General features: G+C 38.9%; 1 protein-coding gene across 3 annotated transcripts in view; it reads right to left on the bottom strand.

The window, feature by feature from the left end:
* Positions 1-23919, bottom strand: part of cbfb (core-binding factor subunit beta) — a 48719-nt gene extending 24800 nt beyond the window's left edge. For all 3 annotated transcript variants that reach the window (XM_061969847.2, XM_061969848.2, XM_061969846.2), the window contains exons 1-3: positions 23543-23919; positions 22479-22565; positions 16866-16982 (exon numbers count right to left, since the gene is read on the bottom strand). In XM_061969847.2, coding sequence (XP_061825831.1) covers positions 16866-16982; positions 22479-22565; positions 23543-23620 — 282 coding nt within the window. In that variant the 5' untranslated portion in view covers positions 23621-23919. The remainder of the gene's footprint in view (positions 1-16865; positions 16983-22478; positions 22566-23542) is intronic.
* Between the last annotated feature and the right edge of the window lie 381 nt (positions 23920-24300).

The following is a 24300-nucleotide window of genomic DNA, read 5'->3' as shown; positions in this document are numbered from 1 at the left end:
ATAAGCGTCAATGCCCGTGACTTTCGATCCCTCACTGCATCAAAAAGTGACATCAGCGTGTAAAGGATATCACCACATGGGCTCAGGAACACTTCAGGAAACCACTGTCAGTAACTACAGTTCATCATAAGTAAGTGCAAGTTAAAACTCTACAATGCAAATTTATCAACAACACCCAGAAACTCCGCCGGGTTTGCTGGGCCCAAGCTCATCTAAGATGGACTGATGCAAAGTGGAAAAGTGTTCTGTGATCTGACGAGTCCACATTTCAAATTGTTTTTAGAAACTGTGGACGTCGTGTCCTCCGGACCAAAGAGGAAAAGAACCATCTGGACTGTTATAGGTGCAAAGTTCAAAAGCCAGCATCTGTGATGGTATGGGGGTATATTAGTGCCCAAGGCATGGGTAACTTACACATCTGTGAAGGTACAATTAATGTCGAAAGGTACATACAGGTTTTGGAGCAACATATGTTGCCATCCAAGCAACGTCTTTTTCATGGACGCCCCTGCTTATTTCAGCAAGACAATGCCATGCCACATTCTGCACGTGTTACAACAGCGTGGCTTCGCAGTAAAAGAGTGCATATGTCAAAAACTCAATAAACGAATGCTTTAAAAAATGCTATTCTTCATAAATTGTGAACAATTTTGAAAATCTTCCTATAAAATGGTGAAATCTGTCTAACTGATAGGAGATCAGTGATTAAAGTTATTGCTCTTAATTGTTTATATTATTAGACAACATGAAATACTTTACTAGCTACTGTCCAGTCACAGCAGCAGTCTTTTCTGCGATGTTCACACTGCAGGGTCAGATGTCCAATTAATTTTTTTTTGTCAAATCTGATCTTTTCAGTGGCCGTTCACATTACAAAAAAAAGCGATTTCTACATGAATGCAATATGACCCGCATGCGGACATGATGACATAACTTTGCACGCACTGCAGTGTTTATAAAAGTAAACATGGCTTTCACTTGAGTCGGCCTCGTTATTGGCGAAATTGTGGCAATTTCAAGGATTTTGTGCAATCAAACTTAACATTTTCTGAACCGAATTATTGCGCGTAGAAGATTAAGAAGGAAGAGGACAATTATTTTGGCCCTTGCAGTTTTACGGGATATTTTGCTTCGATGTCTGCTTGAAGAGCACATTGAGGACACATTGCATAAATATCCGATTTATATGAACATACGAAAGAGGCCTGGGACGGATATGAAAAATTCGGAATGGCACTGCTCACAAGGACATGAAAAATTCCAATACAGGTCGCATATGGGCAAACAAATCGGAATTGGCCTGCAGTGTGAACAATGGTTTTGGGAGCATTAATGTGTAACACATATGTGGAGGGAAGTGTTGGCACAGTTTTTCGGATTCAATCTCATGCCAACCATTCAGTCAGCAACACCCACGAGCTCTGAAAACTCAATGAGCATCTTTGTTTTCCTTACAAAATTCCATGTTTTGCGTAGGTTTTCTACTTTTTGTTGTGAGAGTCTGACTTTCAGCTAAAGTTGTGCTGCAGCAATGCTATGAGGAAGTCTTGCGGCAACTGATCAGCAGTCAGAATGACACACAACACATGGTCTTTCTTTCTTTCCAATGACGGATTCAAGTATTTGAAACATTAATCATCCCCTATTCAAACACGCACTGCAACGCTCTCACAGCCAGCGACATGAACTTGATACCGACATAGTACTGATGGCACCATGTCATTGCAAATGTTTGCATGATAAATCAGACTGGTCAATAAGCAACCATTATAAAATACTGTGCATGGAAAGTACTGTATTTTACTTTAAGACAAAACCAAATCACCCATTTAGTTTCAAAGAGCCGCATTCTCTTTTTACCAAAGTCAAAGAGCAATAATAGCCAAAGACTAAGGTAGCACGCTTTTCATTCTGGTCTATTATATTCCTTCCTCCTAACAGCTAGTGTCCTGTGCAGTGGATGTTTTTGTTTTGCATAACATTTCCCCCCCTATTTTGTCATTCTAAAAGCAATTTTCATATGTTTTCCATTGAAAAATAATTGTACAACGCTTTCACTGGTAGTTTTTATTACCACTGTGAGTCTGTACACACTCTTTGTGTGCACTATTGTTCAGCTTTCACAGACATGCAAATGTCATGCAAATGTGCAGGAGAACTCATTAAAGTTAGGACGTGAAGTAAAAGCTGGTGTGTAAATGCAGTATATCCTCCTTAGAACCAGTGTCCTCTGCAGTGGACATTTTTTTTGTCTTTTTCTTTTGTCAGAGTTACAAAGAAATGGCCCTGTTATGCAAAACACAAGTGTCCACTGCAGAGGACACTGGTTCTTAGGATATAACATTGCTTTATCTGTTTTTATATCCTTAAGGTCAATCTCCTGTGCAACAGGGAGCTTAAAGGGGAACATTATCACAATTTCAGAAGGGTTAAAACCATTAAAAATCAGTTCCCAGTGGCTTATTTTATTTTTCGAAGTTTTTTTCAAAATTTTACCCATCACGCAATATCCCTAAAAAAAGCTTCAAAGTGCCTGATTTTAACCATCGTTATATACACCCGTCCATTTTCCTGTGACGTCACATAGTGATGCCAACTCAAACAAACATGGCGCATAGAACAGCAAGCTATAGCGACATTAGCTCGGATTCAATCTCGGATTTCAGCGGCTTAAGCGATTCAACAGATTACGCATGTATTGAAACGGATGGTTGTAGTGTGGAGGCAGGTAGCGAAAACGAAATTGAAGAAGAAACTGAAGCTATTGAGCCATATCGGTTTGAACCGTATGCAAGCGAAACCGACGAAAACGACACGACAGCCAGTGACACGGGAGAAAGCGAGGACGAATTTGGCGATCGCCTTCTAACCAACGATTGGTATGTGTTTGTTTGGCATTAAAGGAAACTAACAACTATAAACTAGGTTTACAGCATATGAAATACATTTGGCAACAACATGCACTTTGAGAGTGCAGACAGCCCAATTTTCATCAATTAATATATTCTGTAGACATACTCTCATCCGCGCTCTTTTTCTGAAAGCTGATCTGTCCAGTTTTGGAGTTGATGTCAGCAGGCCAGGGAAGCTAGGGTCGATATTCTTCTCTTGATCATCTTCGGTGGCATAAGGGACGGTGTGAGCCAAGACATCCAGGGGGTTTAGCTCGCTCGTCTGCGGGAACAAACTGCCGCCATTTCTTGCCGTGCTACCGAGGACCTTTGTCCCTGAATTGCTCACACACTCCGGCAGATTCAATGGGGGTCTGGTGGCAGATTTCTTTGACTTTATCGTTGGAAATGCATCTGCTTTGAGTGTCGCAGGATATCCACACATTCTTGCCATCTCTGTCGTAGCATAGCTTTCGTCGGTAAAGTGTGCAGAACAAACGTCCAATTTCTTGCCACTTTGGCATCTTTGGGCCACTGGTGCAACTTGAATCCGTCCCTGTTGATGTTGTTACACCCTCCGACAACACACCGACGAGGCATGATGTCTCCAAGGTACGGAAAACAGTCGAAAAAACGGAAAATAACCGAGCTGATTTGACTCGGTGTTTGAGAAAATGGCGGATTGCTTCCCGATGCGACGTCACGTTGTGACGTCATCGCTCCGAGAGCGAATATTAGAAAGGCGTTTAATTCGCCAAAATTCACCCAATTAGAGTTCGGAAATCGGTTAAAAAAATATATGGTCTTTTTTCTGCAATATCAAGGTATATATTGACGCTTACATAGGTCTGGTGATAATGTTCCCCTTTAAGCCTGACCATATCATAGAGATTTGGGGAGAGAATCACAGAGTAATTCAATACCTAATATATTGAAATAAGTACATGAAGTATACTTTTTCAGTTCAATAAAAGAAGATGTTTCTGCTTTTAAGGCATGGCGTAGTAACCACAGTGATTATATATCACATCTTTTAAAAGCGTGTGCATGAGTTTTGACTTTTGAGTATAATTTTGGATAATGTACTACACTGTATGTATTGTGTCGGTATTAGAAATGTCAAGCTATAGAAACATTTAATCGCGCCTAATCACATTTTGTCCATAATTAACTTAGACTTAATTGTGATTAATATCAAACAGAAATGTTTCACCTTTAATAAAACATGTACACCCAACATGAGACAGGACGATTGATTTGATTTATGTATGTTTATTTATTAAATATGATTGTTTTTTAACATATCAACACAAAATGCACACAAACACATGAACACACAGACGCAATAACTTTTCCACCTGGAGTCTAATCCAGTCCTTTAGTGCTCTCTCTTACTCTCACTATGAAACAATGATATATTTTATTAAATTGTCTCCCCTATATCTCACACTGTCTCATCACTTGCTTGCCAGTCTGGGCTGGGATGTAGCTGCACATGCGTCATTTGCGTGCTTGTGTTTGGAGGCGTGCCGACTGGGGACGCAATAAACAGGAAACATCATGTACAAAAGTCAGTCATGTTTTGATTTATTGCGGGGACAGAAAATTAAACCCAAATAAGCAACCATGTGTTCAAAAGCAAGCCCAAGAATCGTAACCCGGCAGTGACAAACTTTAAAACATACTTGCCAACCTTGAGACCTCCGATTTCGGGAGGTTGCGGGTGGTAGTGGTGGGGTGTGTGTGTGTGGGTGTGGGGGGGTTGTGGTTAGGGGCGTGGTTAAGAGGGGGGAGTATATTTACAGCTAGAATTCACCAAGTCAAATATTTCATATATATATATATATATATATATATATATATATATATATATATATATATATATATATATATATATATATATATATATATATATATATAAGAAATACTTGACTTTCAGTGAATTCTAGCTATATATATATATATATATATATATATATATATATATATATATATATATATATATATATATATATACATATATATAAATAAGAGAAATACTTGAATTTCAGTGTTCATTTATTTACACATATACACACACATAACACTCATCTACTGATTGTTGAGTTAAGGGTTGAATTGTCCATCCTTGTTCTATTCTCTGTCACTATTTTCCTAACCATGCTGAACACCCTCTCTGATGATGCATTCTGCTTCATCTCCTTGTTGTGTGCGCAGTTGTGCACTGCACTCTCTAAAAGCCCTAGATGTTAATGTCACATATGCATGTACAGTAGATGGCAGTATTGCCCTGTTTAAGAGTGTCACAACATTGCTGTTTACGGCAGACGAACTGCTTTACGGTAGACGAAAACGTGCCTGCTGTTGTTGTGTGTTGTTGCGGCGCTGGGAGGACGTTAATGAAACTGCCTAACAATAAACCCACATAAGAAACTAAGAACTCGCCCTCGATCATTCTACAGTTATAACGTGATTGGGCAGGCAGGCTGTTTATATTGTGGGAAAGCGGACGTGAAAACAGGCTGTCGACACGTCACTCAGTTCCGCCTGAATTTCGGGAGAAAATTTTTCCCGGGAGGTTTTCGGGAGAAGCGCTGAATTTCGGGAGTCTCCCGGAAAATCCGGGAGGGTTGGCAAGTATGCTTTAAAACTTCAGAAATTATCAAAAAGAATTGTGTTGTTAAAGGAAACTTATGTTAATTTGTTATTATCGCGTTAATTTTGACAACCCTTGTCGCTATATAGTTGTTGAAGAACAATCACATGACAATAATTTCATGACTTGGCTCATCTGCGACCATGCAGGTGTACACATGTCTATGTTTGTCAAAAATGCCCCAACTGTTTCCCACCCTCCAAAGCTGAATTAATACCTAATGTTGGTGTATCGATACAGGGTCCAGATAACAATATGATGTATCGAATATTAACACTGCTCTACAGGATAGTAAATATATACTGTTGTAGGAACTATACAATCACTACTATAAGTTATATTCAAGTTTCATTTGTATAATATTTTCCATTGAGGAGATATAAAAACACGGTTGATTTGAGGGGTGTTCACATTTGTGAGACACTGTGTATATTGTCTCATGTCTGAATTCATTTATTCTGCATCAATTTTGAGGCCAAAAAGGACCATAGACAGTTGTGTGTATGTGTGTGTCAGCATGCCTCCGTCACTTACGAGAAGAGAAGGACTCGTCTAAAGGAATGCAGCTGACACACTCATGCTAGATCTCACACCAGATGGACCTCTCACTGCACATTGTGTCACTGTCAGTTGTTTGTGAATATCACTGTCAAAATAACACACCACATCACTGCCTCTGCTAGTAGCGCAATACAGTCCAACACAGTCAAAGGAGGAGGGTGTGGACTGTTTGGGTGCTGCAGTGCATTGTGGGAATGGGTGTGGCCATTGATCTGAAGCGGATGTGTTTAGCGGTACCCTTGTGTTTGCTCAAAGAGAAGCACTGACAGCAGCAGTAGCATAGGGAAGCAATTAGTGGGGAGACTTTGATGATACATTTCTTATATGACACTATAGGCCATTATTACAAACCCCGTTTCCATATGAGTTGGGAAATTGTGTTAGATGTTAATATAAACGGAATACAATGATTTGCAAATCATTTTCAACCCATATTCAATTGAATGCACTCCAAAGACAACATATTTGATGTTCAAACTGATAAACTTGTTTTTTTTTTGCAAATAATCGTTAACTTTAGAATTTGATGCCAGCAACACGTGACAAAAAAGTTGGGAAAGGTGGCAATAAATACTGATAAAGTTGAGGAATGCTCATCAAACACTTATTTGGAACATCCCACAGGTGAACAGGCAAATTGGGAACAGGTGGGTGCAATGATTGGGTATAAAAGTAGATTCCATGAAATGCTCAGTCATTCACAAGCAAGGATGGGGCGAGGGTCACCACTTTGTCAACAAATGCGTGAGCAAATTGTTGAACAGTTTAAGAAAAACCTTTCTCAACCAGCTATTGCAAGGAATTTAGGGATTTCGCCATCTACGGTTCGTAATATCATCAAAGGGTTCAGAGAATCTGGAGAAATCACTGCACGTAAGCAGCTAAGCCCGTGACCTTCGATCCCTCAGGCTGTACTGCATCAACAAGCGACATCAATGTGTAAAGGAAATCACCACATGGACTCAGGAACACTTCAGAAACCCACTGTCAGTAACTACAGTTGGTCGCTACATCTGTAAGTGCAAGTTAAAACTCTCCTATGCAAGGCAAAAACCGTTTATCAACAACACCCAGAAACGCCGTCGGCTTCGCTGGGCCTGATCTCATATAAGATGGACTGATATAAAGTGGAAAAGTGTTCTGTGGTCTGACGAGTCCACATTTCAAATTGTTTTTGGAAACTGTGGACGTCGTGTCCTCCGGACCAAAGAGGAAAAGAACCATCCGGATTGTTATAGGCGCAAAGTTGAAAAGCCAGCATCTGTGATGGTATGGGGGTGTATTAGTGCCCAAGACATAAGTAACTTACACATCTGTGAAGGCGCCAATAATGCTGAAAGGTACATACAGGTTTTGAAGCAACATATGTTGCCATCCAAGCAACGTTACCATGGACGCCCCTGCTTATTTCAGCAAGACAATGCCAAGCCACGTGTTACATCAACGTGGCTTCATAGTAAAAGAGTGCGGGTACTAGACTGGCCTGCCTGTAGTCCAGACCTGTCTCCCATTGAAAATGTGTGGCGCATTATGAAGCCTAAAATACCACAACGGAGACCCCCGGACTGTTGAACAACTTAAGCTGTACATCAAGCAAGAATGGGAAAAAATTCAAAAAAAAAGTTTATGAGTTTGAACATCAAACATCTTGTCTTTGTAGTGCATTCAATTGAATATGGGTTGAAAAGGATTTGCAAATCATTGTATTCCGTTTATATTTACATCCAACACAATTTCCCAACTCATATGGAAACGGGGTTTGTCGAACGGATATATACAGTATATATATATATATATATATATATATATATATATATATATATATATATATATATATATATATATATATATATATATAGACCGTATATATATATATATATATATATATATATGCATCATTTAGTGATCAATAATGCAAAATATATACAACATTAAACATTATCATTAACGTCTGTACCTAATTAAAAGATCCACATCGATCATGCTGCCACACAGTACCTCAATGCTAACAAGGTGAAATTCAACGACTCTCATTGGCATTGACAGCAGGATTGCTCCTTTGGCATCTCAACAGTTGTTTTTCTCACTACGATAGGGCGGAACCCTCCTTGCCCAGGCACGCCCTCCTGGTGTTGGAGTATAAATATGTGGGATTTTGGCACCAGCCGCTAGACTAGATCTGGCCAATCTGAGTCTATGAGCAAGAACTGATGAAGCCTACTCGGATGAGAGGCAAAACGTCTTCTACGACAAACCCAACAGTCCAAACAAAACCTGAATGAATGAGACCAGTTAAAAGATATGTGACCTAAATTGGGAGAATCCATTAACTAAAATTAACAGGTACACTCTTAATAGGATAGGCCTGCTGGAAAGGAGTATCTAAAACACAATCATTTCTGTCTCATACATTACTTCCAAACATATCTGAAATTTGTTATAAACAATAATATTACAAGTACAAATTGAACAAAATTAAGGTCTTTCGTCGTTAAAGTCTTCTGTTTTGGGACACTTCAACTTTCGCGTTAAATACATAAATAAAGAAAGTACTCAGGATGTAACGATAAACAGTTTAATGATAAATTGAGGTTACATTTCCCACAGTTAGTACTGTATTAACATTTTAAATCCAAATGATCGTAAAACCGTGATTGATAACACTGATAAACTCACAGACCCATGACACTGCTCATTTACTGGAGAAGCAAGCTAGCGCTAGCTAACTTAAATGCTAACATGAAAACAAGAGACACAGACGTCTTTCTCCATTAAAAAAACACATCCTCCACTCTAAATGTGTATGAACACATTACTGTCTGAGCAACTAGGATAATATTTTTTTTTTGTGCACAAAAAACTACAGGCTGTGCTTTCTTAGAAGTTTGCATGACGGCACAATAACTGGACGTGACGCACCCAACACACGTTTCTTTCTTTATCATTAAAAACACTAAAACTTTTACAAATTAAAAAAGAAAAAGATGAACAAATTTAAACGTTCAAATACAAGTAATATGGTTCTTAAGTAGCCAGAACAATATTATTATATAACATATTTACTCTGTTAAGAAAGTGTATTGTGTGGGTATTTATTTATTGTATTTTACTTTTTTTTATTTTTTATAAAAAACTGGTTTTGAGTGTGTATGAGTGCTTTTTAAACAAAACCGTGATAATAATGATAACGGTGATCATTTTGGTGACAATAACTGTGGTATGAAATATTAATATCGTCACATCCTAAGTATATACGGCAAAACAAAAGCAATGTTGTTCATTTGTTCAATGTACTTTTGGAAATACATTTTTTAATTTCACATTGAAATCTTTATTTTTTTTTAACAACAAAAGATTATCAAGACTATCCATTCATCTTCTTCCGCTTATCCGAGGTTGGATCGCGGTGGCAGCAGCCTAAGCAGAGAAGCCCAGCCTTTCCTCTCCCCAGCTCTCCGACGGAGTAAACTCATTTTGTCCGCTTGTACCTGTAATCTTGTCCTTTCGGTCATAACCCAAAACTCATGACCATAGATGAGGATAGAAATGTAGATCGACCGGTAAATTGAGACCTTTGCCTTCCGGCTCAGCTCCTTCTTCACCACAACAGATGTCAAAATATATCCAATCTGTGTCACTTGAGAGCAAAAAAATCAAATTGGGTGTGCAGCGTAAACAGGGCCCATGAGTCTTCAATAAAGGTAAAGGTTATATTAAATGTTCATTACATTTTTTATAATTTAAATGTATTTTGCATTGTTTTCTGGATGTGAAATTACAATTATCCTCTATGAAATATGCTTTCTGTTAATATTGTTGGGCACACAAACTGGATTAATACATTTGCATTGATTCTTGTGGGAGAAATTGCTTTGGTTTTTATACAATTTGCTCTTCGTTGGACCTTTTGGAACAGATTACAATGAAAAACTGAATACATGTAATAAAATGTCTAATAAAGATTCAAAAACTAATTCTGTTTTTTTAATTCATGTCTACAACAAAGTCGACAGTTGTCAGTATGTCAGCTATTAACACTAAAATTAACTTTGTCCCCAGCTGGCTCCCATTAGCTTGTTACACATACACACGCACACACACACATGTCGCGCTATCCAGTATAACCTGGATGTGTTGGCCCTTTGATCTGGTCAGCTTTTGGGTATTGAGTGAGGAGAGAGGGTGTAGTAGGGTGAGATTTTTATATAAACTATGAAGTAACAACATAACACGGAAATGGAAAATGTATATATCTATATATGGTATATTGATCTATCTAACTATATCTATATCTATATCTATATCTATATATATATGCTCTAGCAACCCCCCACGTTAGAAAATAGATGGATGGACAACACACACATTTTACTCCACTTCATTATTGTGTGCAATGTTTTAAACTGAATTATATATAAAAATGTTGAACCTGCAACAAGTCTGCTTATTGTCAATGTGTCCATGTGGTTTTGTGGTTTGAACGTGCAGTGTTTCCTAAATGATGGTGGGGATTATATTCCAGACCATTGTCAATGTTTTTGCTAAATAGGGTTTATCTTATGATTTCTATGAATATCAAATGTATTTAAAAAATCTTTAAGCCCTCAACACAGCTTTACACACAATAATAAACACTTCTTATGCTCTTAAAACATTTCATACACTCTAAAACCTTCATCCATCCATCCATCTTCTTCCGCTTATCCGAGGTCGGGTCGCGGGGGCAGCAGCTTAAGCAGGGAAGCCCAGACTTCCCTCTCCCCAGCCACTTCGTCCAGCTCCTCCCGGGGGATCCCGAGGCGTTCCCAGGCCAGCCGGGAGAGATAGTCTTCCCAGCGTGTCCTGGGTCTTCCCCGTGGCCTCCTACCGGTCGGACGTGCCCGAAACACCTTCCTAGGGAGGCGTTCGGGTGGCATCCTGACCAGATGCCCGAACCACCTCATCTGGCTCCTCTCTAAAACCTATGTCATTTTAACATAAAAACTACAATCTTAATGTACTCAAAGGTACTTTAAAATCCGCGATGCACAAAGACCGCAGTGAGGGAACTGCAAAGTGGCGAGAGAACACTGTAACCTAAAACTAGTACCTCAGTTCAAATTGTACAAACATTTATAATTCTGTTGTTTGGATACTTAACCTTATTTTTTGTGCGTTACTACAAATTTGGGAATCGATCCGATACGAAGTAGTTATAGGAGCAGAGGTTTTTCAATCACACCAATACAATTTTCAACATCATTGAATGACCACATTTTGATCACAACTATAATCAGACAAAAACACTGGATGGCGGTGTACAAATATCAATAAATATTTCAATAATTTCCTAGTATTGGCTCTGAATCAAATCATTTGGTTTTACCCTTAACGCTCTCCGCTATCCAGGCACTTACTTCTTCAGTTTGTAAACAATGAAAAAATTTACAAAATATTTTTTGATAATAAAAAATATCGTCTAAACAATGCGATATCAGTCAATAACACTATACTACTTGGGATCGTTACTGTCGATATTTGTATCAATCCCTCTTCCTTCGCTTATATTCAAGAGCTCTGGTTTGCTGTTGGCATAGCCTATGGCGGTGCTATTCAACTGGTGGCTCGGGGAACAAATCTGGGTGGGGAATGACACCATACCCGCTCTGGAGTTCAGTTCAAAAGTTGAGAGACACATTTTTGCAGCAAATTCCTAAAAACACTTGAGTGCTCCTGTTGTACAGAGGAACTTAGACCACTGTAAACACATTGGCAGATCCTTGATTTGGCATTTAACTTTGCTAGCAAACATAGAACACTGTGGTCCCAACTTGTGATTCACATAACTGAGGCGTTCCTCAAAGCACCCCTTTAAGTCCTTTCTTTTTTGGTAGTTAAATTTTTTCATAATGTGATGTACAAACCTGGGGATAGGTTGATTGGCAACACTAAATTGGCCCGAGTGTGTGAATGTGAGTGTGAATGTTGTCTGTCTATCTGTGTTGGCCCTGCGATGAGTTGGCGACTTGTCCAGGGTGTACCCCGCCTTCCGCCCGATTGTAGCTGAGATAGGCTCCAGCGGCCCCCGCGACCCCAAAAGGGAATAAGCGGTAGAAAATGGATGGATGGATGGATGATGTACAAACCCCGTTTCCATATGAGTTGGGAAATTGTGTTAGATGTAAATATAAACGGAATACAATGATTGGCAAATAATTTTCAACCCATATTCAGTTGAATATGCTACAAAGACAACATATTTGATGTTCAAACTGATAAACATTTTTTTTTTTGCAAATAATTATTAACTTTAGAATTTGATACCAGCAACACGTGACAAAGAAGTTGGGAAAGGTGGCAATAAATACTGATAAAGTTGAGGAATGCTCATCAAACACTTATTTGGAACATCCCACAAGTGAACAGGCAAATTGGGAACAGGTGGGTGCCATGATTGGGTATACAAGTAGATTCCATGAAATGCTCAGTCATTCACAAACAAGGATGGGGCGAGGGTCACCACTTTGTCAAAAAATGCATGAGCAAATTGTTGAACAGTTTAAGAAAAACCTTTCTCAACCAGCTATTGCAAGGAATTTAGGGATTTCACCAACTACAGTCCGTAATATCATCAAATGGTTCAGAGAATCTGGAGAAATCACTGCACGTAAGCAACTAAGCCCGTGACCTTCGATCCCTCAGGCTGTACTGCATCAACAAGCGACATCAGTGTGTAAAGGATATCACCACATGGGCTCAGGAACATTTCAGAAACCCGTTGTCAGTAACTACAGTTGGTCGCTACATCTGTAAGTGCAAGTTAAAACTCTCCTGTGCAAAGCGAAAACTGTTTATCAACAACACCCAGAAACGCCGTCGGCTTCGCTGGGCCTGAGCTCATCTAAGATGGACTGATACAAAGTGGAAAAGTGTTCTGTGGTCTGACGAGTCCACATTACAAATTGTTTTTGGAAACTGTGGATGTCGTGTCCTCCGGACCAAAGAGGAAAAGAACCATCCGGATTGTATAGGCGCAAAATTGAATAGCCAGCATCTGTGATGGTATGGGGGCGTATTAGTGCCCAAGACATGGGTAACTTACACATCTGTGAAGGTGCCATTAATGCTGAAAGGTACATACAGGTTTTGGAGCAACATATGTTGCCATCCAAGCAACGTTACCATGGACACCCCTGCTTATTTCAGCCATACAATGCCAAGCCACGTGTTACATCAACGTGGCTTCATAGTAAAAGAGTGCGGGTACTAGACTGGCCTGCCTGTCGTCCAGACCTGTCTCCCATTTAGGGTGATGGGCGGTAGGGCTCGGTTGGTATAGCGGCCGTGCCAGCAACTTGAAGGTTCGAGGTTCGATCACTGCTTCCTCCATACTAGTCACTGCCGTTGTGTCCTTGGGCAAAATACTTTACCCACCTGCTCCCAGTGCCACCCACACTGGTTTAAATGTAACTTAAAGATGTAGATATTGGGTTTCACTATGTAAAGCACTTTGAGTCTCTAGAGAAAAGCGCTATATACATATAATTCACTTCACTTCACTACTTTGCTTCTGCTGAACAGCTGTGAAACTGCTTCACGTTGGTGAATCCTGACCTCATTAAAACTTCATACATCTGTGAGCACCGTTGAGGTAAGAAAGAAGAGGGTATCATGTTACTCACAAAAACACACACACTCACACACACACACAAATACATACCTATTCCTAAAATACGATGCTTGCAGTCACCTTCCCTCTCTCGTTCGCTCTCTCACACACGCACACACACACCATTACACACCGCAGCCCGCATCAACACAACACTTAGTTCCAAACCATCAGTGCACTAGTGTTAAATAATTGAGATTAGTCCGTCAGCTCTGGGGCATGCAGGTCCATCGATTCCACAGAATGCATTTTTAATGAGCTGCCAGCCAGCATGCATTTCAGCTGGCCAGTGTCCGTGGAGGACCCCCTGACACACACACACACACACACACGCACACACATACACTGTGAGTTTAGGCGAGGTGCCAAGGGAGACAATTAACAATCACAGTGGTAGTACAGTGTGGAAGTTCTGCAACATCATCTGGGCTCTTAAAGTTATTTAAATTTGACTCTGGTCTCTACTGAATACTATCTCCCTCATGTACAGGCACTCAGCAGTGATTCCACCACATTGACTCACAATAATTGAAGTCACAACATTTCACAGTGGATTTTCCTTTCAAAGCCACAGCAGGTGATTAGTAACTAGCACACACTGAGACTGAGTCAAACAAAGTAACATTTTTTTTTCTACGCGGTCTAACTTTCATCCTGACACACAAATCAATCTGTACTCAGTGATGGATGGACGGATGTGTGTGTGGACATGCCTTTGCAGGATGGAGCATAAGTTATTTATAAATATAATCCCATATATAATTATATTTATTAAATTAGTACTTTTGAAACAGTGCCCAAACAGGTACTTAAAACATAGAAAACATACAAATTTTGTTTAGCAAACAATGCCTTTATAAAATTTGCATTTGTATACAAATATTAGGTGTTTTTTTTTAAGATAAGTTAATTCATACATGTAAATAATAACCTGTGATTAATCATGATTAATCCACACGACAATAATGGATAAAGCAAAATATGTTCTGGATCAAAAATCACTCCATATTTTCTACTGCTTGCGTGTTACCATATCTGAGGGTTTGTGCAGAAATATGGGGAAACAACTACAAATGTGCGCTTCATTCATTAACGGTGTTACAAAAAAGATCAATTAGAATATTACATAATGTTGGATATAGAGAATATACAAACCCTTTATTTATTGAATCAGAAATATTGAAATTCAACGACTTTAATTAAGGATTAAGTACAAGTCAAACTATAACCTGCTACCCAAGAATGTACAACAATTCTTCTCAACAAAAGAGGAGAAGTATAACCTTAGAGGAAAATCTAATTTAAAACATTTGTATGCACGTACAACACTTAAGACCTTCAGTATATCAGTATGTGGAATTCAATTATGGAATGAATTTAAGCAAATAAATCAAACAACGCACCAATGTGATTCAGTTAAAGAGACTGTTCAAACTGCAAGTGTTCAAAAAAAGTACAAAGAAGAAGAATAATCATAAATTTCTTGAACCATTTAAAAAAACAAAGAGACAATAATTATTTATGTATTTAACATTTTTTTACTTACTTATGGTATATTTATTTAGTTATTATTTATTTATTCACTGTTCCAAACAGAGAACAAAGAAATGGGATAATACTGCTCAGTGGCCTTGTGGTTAGAGTGTCCGCCCTGAAATTGGTAGATTGTGAGTTCAAACCCCGGCTGAGTCATACCAAGACTATAAAATAGGGACCCATTACCTCCCTGCTTGGCACTCAGCATCAATGGTTGGAATTGAGGGTTAAATCACCAAAATGATTCCCGAGCGTGGCCACCGCTGTTGCTCACTGCTCCCCTCACCTCCCAGGGGGTGGTACAAGGGGATGGGTCAAACGCAGAGAGTAATTTCACCACACCTAGTGTGTGTGTGACTATCAGTGGTACTTTAACTTTAACTTTTTTTTAATATGAAAGGGGGTAGGATTAAATAAGCTCTGCTTCTTCCTACTCCTTTTCGTACATGCTGTAATGAAACAACTGGAAATATCTGATGCATTACATTGTAATTGTATTGTATGCATGTTCGAAATACACTGAACTGAACAAATTTAATAGTGTCATTAATGTGATTACAAAATTATAATCATTTGACAACACTCATTTTTACATAATTTGGTGACATGCACGTTGAATATAATGGTCATTAGATAATCGAATAATATAAATAAAATGTTAACCAATTGAACAATACGAAATAAAATCCTCAACAAATTATCGCAGCAAACCAGCTGTAATACAGAATTGTGACGGACGTGAATACTTTGCTCGCTGTGACTGTGTTTGGTGCCGAATGAGGAGGTGTTCGTTTGCAGTTATGGTTATGATGTTACTTTATTTCAAACATGCACACAATAACTATGCGATCTATCACATGCTTCCGGTTTCTCAGTAGCGTATGTCTGAAAAGGGAGTATCTGTGTGTGTTGTTGTACCTGAGGACTGCTGTTGGTGTGCTTTCCAGATGTTACTTGCACACCTTTAAGCACTTGTTACAGGTGGTTGAGACTGCATTAATACTACTTTTTCTCTGTAACCATCCCTGATCTCAACTGATTGAGTGTTAAGTGCAGCAGCGCTAAGCAATGAGCTAAAAGCCAGGTATATTCAACTGCCGATGGCGGTGTGCAGCGCGGCTTCTGGAAGCAAAGTGTACAAATGTACACTATCTGGCATCAGTTACATTAACCCCTCTATACCTCACTCTCATCTGGGTCAGGACACAAATGTAACAGTGGTCATCCTGCACAGCTCGGTCTGTGTGTTTGCTTCATAAGTCTCCAACTATGCTGTATAACTAAGGAGTAATTGGAAAAGTTGCCAAAGTCCCCTGCTGCTCTGGAAAGAAGTTAGTCCACCGCTCCACTGTAATCAATTGTGTTTACTTAAGTTATGTCAAATCTAAAGTACATTAAATCTTAAACAAAATAATTGTTTGTATACAAAAAATTGTTTTTGCCTTCTCTGCTGGCAGTCAGCTTTGACCTTCCATGCATGTGACAAACTAGTGTGTGTGTGTGTGTGTGTGTGTGTGTGTGTGTGTGTGTGTGTGTGTGTGTGTGTGTGTGTGTGTGTGTGTGTAAACCCTACCTTTCCTGTCTCTCTCTCAAAGTCAACATACTCCCTGGTAGGAACCTGCCTCTGATCTCCATGCAGGTTGGCTGGAAAGAACTGGAGGGAGAGGTTGGTGCCTGTGGCTACAAAGGCCTGTGGAGGACAAACAAGCCATTTTATTTAGTACAGAGAAATTTTATTTTATTATTATTATTATCTAAATACACGGTATAAACAGGTGCTAAAGAAACTGCTTCCATGTGATTGATAACTTTAATAATGCAATATAAGCACTATGGGGGCAGTTAATTATAATGACAATGTGTTTGACTGTGCACAAGTTTAGCTATTTAGGGAGAGCGGAGCTAAAGGCAAATTAGAATCTCTTGGAAGTAGGGCTGCAACTAACGATTATTTTGATAATCGATTAATCTGTCGATTATTACTTCAATTAATCGATTAATAATCGGATAAAAGAGACAAACTACATTTCTATCCTTTCCAGTATTTTATTGGGGAAAAAAACAGCATACTGGCACCATACTTATTTTGATTATTGTTTATCAGCTGTTTGTACATGTTGCAGTTTATAAATATAGGTTTATAAAAAAATAAAATAAAATATTTTTTTTTTAAATAAAATAAAAAATGCCTCTGCGCATGCGCATAGCATAGATCCAACCAATCGATGACTAAATTAATCGCCAACTATTTTTATAACCGATTTTAATCGATTTAATCGATTAATTGTTGCAGCCCTACTTGGAAGCAATATAAATACTATAAAGTATTGGAAACGGTTCAATTTAAAATATGTATGGAATGGAACAAATCATTTTAAACTGCATAAATGCTATAAAGCAGAGATATTCAACTGAATTGTTTAGAACTAAATTTCCAGAAAGCTAAGAACGGGCGGTCCGGACTTCCCCCTTCACTATTATTTTTATTATGTACAGTATATTCCGAAGAACTAGCATCCTCTACAGAAGACATTTGATTTTGGTATATTTATTTTGTTAGAGTTGCAGAAGCACTTTGCTGTTTTAGGGACTTTCTGCAAAAATGTGAGTCTCACAAGTTTTTTAACTGAACTCGCGGGCCACCAGTTGAATAGCCCAAATGAGGACCTAAAACAGGACCCTGAGGAACACTACTAGTATAACTGAAGAAGTTGAACAAAAAACTACTGACTGCATTTCAATTAAACTAGCTCCAGTAACACCTTAGTAACATAACATTACAAAATAAACTTGTAACTGCCAAAAAAGAGATGACTTAAAGGGGTGCCCCGGTTATAGAAAATCACAAGTTTGAACCCCAGTGATCTATGTTTGCAGGCAAAGTTAAAATGCAAATGTATGGATCTGCCAATGTGTTTACTGTGGTCCAAGTTACTCTGTACAACAGGAACACTCTTGAGTTTATAGCAAATTCCTGCAAAAATGTTTGTCCCCCAAGTTTTGAACTGAACCTGACGGCCTTTCTGGCAACATTTGGCTCCTGGGTCCCATATTGACATATTGACCCATATTTATTTACTGTAAAGTATATATTTCAGATTTTTACAAAGAGTTATTGTTCTGTCTAAAGTTTCCGTTCACTTAGGCATCTACTTTACTTTTACTTTTCTACTTTCCTTTTACTTTTCTGATAATACAGTGAAATAAACTGTTTTTCTAAAGGCCTAATCTCCATCAAAAAGGCATCACAGTATGGATGGAGAACACACTTACTTATCATGCTTTATTGTAAACGTACTGAACATAAATGAAACAGAAAATCACTCGTATTTCGACGAGAAATTAATTGTACACTGGCAGAACATAAAGTACAAAATGTCCATTTTTATGCAAGTTGGTGCGTGCGCATGTCTGTCGCCTCAGTCAGTGTCTGGGACAGATCAATACTAAGGGCATTTAGGCTTCATCTTTGCTGGATGTGTATGAATTATGTACTGTCATATTTGAGAGCAGGAGGGAAGAGAAAGTCTGCAGGAAAGAGAAGAGACAAAGTGACTGCAACTCATGTAAACTGAGAGAAAATATAAGTGCCTTGAACACACACACACACACACACACACACACACACACACACACACACACACACACACACACACACACACACAAGAGTCTAAGAACACCCAAGTCATAATTTCTGCCCTACTTGAAGTATTGGATTACGACCATCTGACAGTAATTTGGTGTCTACAACGGTCAGAGAGAAAAGGAGGCAAAGCTATGTGCGATCAAAGAAAGGGAGGGAAACAGATCGAGACAAAGGAGGAGGAGAGACGGAGGGAAAGAGCGGTTGGAAGAAGGAACACACATGGAAAGATGAGAAGTAGAAATCGAAAGAACAAGGGCAATAGCAGGAAGAGGGAATAAATAGAAGTTCAACAAAAAGGGAGAAAAAAAAATTGAAAAGAAATGGAAAGACCAAAGAGCAGCACTGCAAGAAAATCAATAGTTGTTTAAACGGCGACTCATCACTAATGAGCTTAGCCTAGGGTAATTTAGTTTGAATTATTGACCCATTTATCACATTAAACCTAAACATTTCAGACTTATGGTCAGATTCATCAACCCGACCCTCATCCACACATGAAATATACATTTTATATACATTTGTACTATAAAGCTGTTCTATTACCGTAATTCGAAATACATTAGGACATGTAATACTACTAATCTGATTGTTTACATGGACATCTAATATTGATGACAACTTTTTTTCTTTTGAATATTGTGGTTTCGACATCTGCCATAGGCAGTACAATACAACGTCCATCCATCCATTTTCTACCGCTTATTCCCTTTGGGGTCGCGGGGGGCGCTGGAGCCTATCTCAGCTACAATCGGGCGGAAGGCGGGGTACACCCTGGACAAGTCGCCACCTCATCGTAAATTCATTATATTGTATGTATTGAAAAAACATGCTACAACATATTGCATTGACCTAAAACTTAAAAAAAAAAAAAAAAAGCAAATATAAAGACAATAATAATTAAATATGAATAAAAAAATCTTCCAATGATTATTTTTAATCAGATTATTCACATTTTTGAATTTGGATTAATCATGATTAATGAGTTACATAATTTAAATTGACTTTAAAAAACAAACAAAATGTAAATTAATTTTTTTTTTTTTACTATCTACTTGAATGCTTGTCATTTATTGACTCAAAACTCAGATGGGGGGTGGAGGGGTAATTTGAAGTGAAATTTGCCAGTGAGTACACTTGCAGAGTCTCCCCACTCATCTTTGCCTTGATGCATTGACCTGATCACTGTCCGTATAATAACCCACGGCGCGTTTCAGGTAACTATCCGCAGTTAAGAGGCAAATGTGCGGCCAAAACAAATCGCGTGACTAATCTGCGTTGATACATGATTAATGCGATAATTTTTTGTTGATTCATCTCATATGTTAACTCGTTAAATTTGACAGCCCTATCACAATACATTTTAACCGAAACTGCAATAATACTACAGACATATTCATAAAATAATGTCTTGGGGCAAATGAAACAAAATCAACTAGAAAAGCATTTGGAGAGCGCAGACTTAGGCCATGTTCTATTGAGTAAAGAATCTTGAATCCAGACGGTAATTTGGATCACCCCCAAATTCGAATCAATAGTTCCTTATCCCATTTCTGACATTTCCTAAAAATGTAATCAAATTCCTGGCAGCGGTAAAGATTATTGTTGACACTTTTAATCATGACACACAAGTCAGGCCTTGAAAAATCCAGTGAGGTCCCATCCTCAATATTCTGTAGTATTGACAGTTTCTGTACATGTTTTAAAGGGGACCAATTATGCAAAACTTCCATCCATCCATTTTCTACCGCTTATTCCCTTTGGAGTGGCGGGGGGGCGGTGGAGCCTATCTCAGCTACAATCCAGCGGAAGGCGGGGTACACCCTGGACAAGTCGCCACCTCATCGCAGGGCCCACAGATAGCAGACAACATTCACACTCACATTCACACACTAGGGCCAATTTAGTGTTGCCAATCAATCCCCCAGGTGCATGTCTTTGGAGGTGGGAGGAAGCCGGAGTACCCGGAGGGAACCCACGTAGTCACGGGGAGAACATGCAAGGGTCGGAATTGAACACAGGACCTTCGTATTGTGAGGCAGACGCACTAACCCTTCTTCCACCGTGCTGCCAAACTTAGCCCAGAAAATTTGCATAAGTCCAGAAAATTTAAAATCAAACCATAGAGGCATGGCAAATATATTTATAAAACAATCTTGCCTTCCTTTGTACTTCCTCCAAACTAGCCATTCTGAATTAGCCCCATGTGTGACCTTTTCCCAAGTGTGATGTCAGTGGATATCTTCATATACGGTACAGATGTCCTCAAACAGCTTTGCGCGAGACTGCATTATAGTCCGGCGCTTTAGTCAATAAGTTCCTTATTTTTGATGTGGGGCAGAATCGCTCGTACATGCACATGCATCCTCCGCTCTTGCCATTTCCAATACAAAGTAGCATATAGTTTAAGCGAAATCTATCATTAGACTATATGGAAGTGCTAAAAACTACAACATGGCTGACGGAGAGAATATGCTGTCGATGTGGAGGCACATAAACAAGACAGCCCACAAAACGGTGCATCCTGAAGAGACGGTCAGAAAGTGGCTTGAAAATGCATGGTCCGTAAAACATAAACTGTGCAAAAGTTTGACCAAAGAACCACCGGTACATGTTTTGTAGACCACAAGGAAATCACAATATTACCCCTTTAAACCAGTGGTTTGAATTCTATTTAAAAAAAAGTTTAAACAGGTATCTTTTGTTGTTTTAAAACAACACAATAAAATGTCTCTTACAGTAGCTGTGTCAAAATAAATTTCTATAAGGCAGTATTCATGTGTATTCACCGCAAAAACTGTCATACCATCTTCTCATTGACCATACACTGTATAGTAGTATTAACACCTTGTATCCCAATGCAAAGTTCACCATTTTTTGTGAATTTAATATGAAGAACTGTTACGTGTTTTCTTTTTTAGCCTGTGATGGTTTGAGCGGACTCAGCACCATAAGTCTGAAGACACAACATAATAATGATAGAGTATGAGTGTGACATAATGTGTCATAAAGTTCTAAACATAAAAAAAGCAGCCAGGAAAAAGAGGCTGAGCTTTGAGAGTATGCTTTGTTGACAGACACAGCAAGAGTATATGTTGAACTCCCAAAGAAAATACTGGAACGCTGCAGTTTATCAGCTATTTAAAAAAATAAAACACACGATTACATTTGAGACGACTGTGGTTTGGAAAATGAGTCAAATATCTTTTAAGCTTTGCAAAAACTTGAACATTTTCTTTCCCACGTTTGCTATATATCCAACATGGATGTGATAATAATGACTTTATCAATCAAGGCCAACATTCAAGTGTGTTGTAACCATCTTGTAACCGTACTGGCCAGCAGGAAGAACGCTCATGTGTTCAAACCTGATGACTTTGCATGACTGACAGCACGTCTACTTCCTGGTGACAAAACACTCAGAACAGACAGTGTCCATCCATCAACTGTACATCACAAATATTATCTTTGTTCAAACCACATAGACCAGTGCATTCCATGAATCTAAAGAATATTATACTGTATATTTACTTTAGTACTTACTATTTCTGACCGTCCATCCCTACAGGCGTTCTGGAAGCGGGCTTGCCTTTCCTCGTGCGGTCGGTCCCTGAAGCCAGTATATTTAATCTGCAACAAAACACAGGAGCCTTGAGAAGCTCAGCTACAACAACACTGATAAACTGTATGCAGTTGGATCGAGCCAAATGGTGATTGTACTGATACTAAGGGTAGCATCAATAAGCGATCAATCGAGGCCTGACAACATTCAGATTTAGGTTTATTTCCATAACTATCTGTGTTTTCCGTTGTATAGTTACATTCTTTACAAACTCAGGGAATAAGTCAATGTACAGATGATTGCTTTGGGGCTAAAAGCCAAAGGATTTGAATTAGAACCAACAGTAGTTTTTGCATGTATTAACCCATTTCGCACTACTGACTTTATTTTGCTCACGCAATTATACATAACAAGAGGAAATAAGGCAATAGTCAGACATTATAATGACGTATTTTTTCTTTTTGTTAAATTGTTCACAAAAAAGTTGTATTTTGTTTGCTTAGAATCTTTGTTTTATTCCAATATATTCATCATAAAATCATTTAATTATCTTCAAAATGTTTCAACTAAAAGGTGTTGATATCGACAATACCATACGACAATACCATACATGCATTTAAGTGGTTGCTACAAAAATCGCAGTATCGCCCACCCCAAGTCTGCAGGAAGCTTTTTTGCTCGTCAACGCAACACTAAGCTTTCATTTCAAGGTCCGTCACAGACATTTTCCTATTGAAGGTGCTTTTGTTTTATGAATTTACACATTAAGAATACTTTTGGTATGACAAAGGTAGTGTCAGATTAGATTAGTCTAAACATACAGTGATTTTTTTTTAAATTTTTTTACAAACTGGGGCCGACTTTAAAATAATTTAATGTAAGTTACGTGTTGAGAATAATTAACGTTTTATGCTGTTAGCTGTGTGTGTGTGTGTGTGTGTGTGTGTGTGTGTGTGTGTGTGTGTGTGTGTGTGTGTGTGTGTGTGTGTGTGTGTGTGTGTGTGTGTGTGTGTGTGTGTGTGTTATTTCCGCCGTGCACGCTCACCTCACACTCCCTGCTCAACTTGCGGAAAAACTCCTCATTCTCAAACTTGCTCCTCTGGTCCGGAACTACCCTCGGCATCTTTTCCCACAGTGGATTCTTCACTTTGATTCGGCCTTTTTTTTCCCACCCTCAACTCAAAATCGCCCCACCGGTCGAACTTGGGCTGCGTTCCTTCGAGTCTCTCAGTTTCTCTTTCTCGCACTTCCTGGGTTCTTTTCGTCCCCCTGTGGAGAAATGTGTACACTGCTGGTCCACGTTATAATGACCGTTGCTCCTTCGACTTCTTCCTATGCCTCCAAGTGTGTTTTAATATAAATGACCCACCGAGAGAGGGGAAAAACTCATTTCTCAGTTTCTCTCTCTCTCTCTCTCTCTCTCTCTCCCTCCCTCTCTCTCTCTCTCTACCTGCAACTTTCAAGTGTTCCGCCCCCTGTGTCTACATAGACTGCTGACACCCACAAAATATCGTGTTTTTTTTTTTTTTTTTACATATTTAGCTTGTTTCTACGATACAAAATAGATGCAAATAAAAATAAAATATGAATTAAAAAAATAAGACGGTATAATTCTTGTTTTGTCACTATGGCAATTGAAAATTCCGCGTGCTCTTGAAGGCACCCACACGGTCTGCTTCCTGGCTCCGGAGCGTCGCCCTTGTGACGTAACGCCCGCCCCCCAACCCCCATTCACAACAATAATAATACTACACACGCTACTCGGGGGAGGTTGTCACTGCGCATGTCTGAGGGCCCCAAACC

The sequence above is a fragment of the Nerophis lumbriciformis genome, linkage group LG10, assembly GCF_033978685.3.
Source record: "Nerophis lumbriciformis linkage group LG10, RoL_Nlum_v2.1, whole genome shotgun sequence".
NCBI classification, from domain to species: Eukaryota; Metazoa; Chordata; class Actinopteri; order Syngnathiformes; family Syngnathidae; genus Nerophis; species Nerophis lumbriciformis.
Note: the sequence above shows the minus strand (reverse complement) of the source record. Positions and strands in the feature narration are given on the sequence as shown.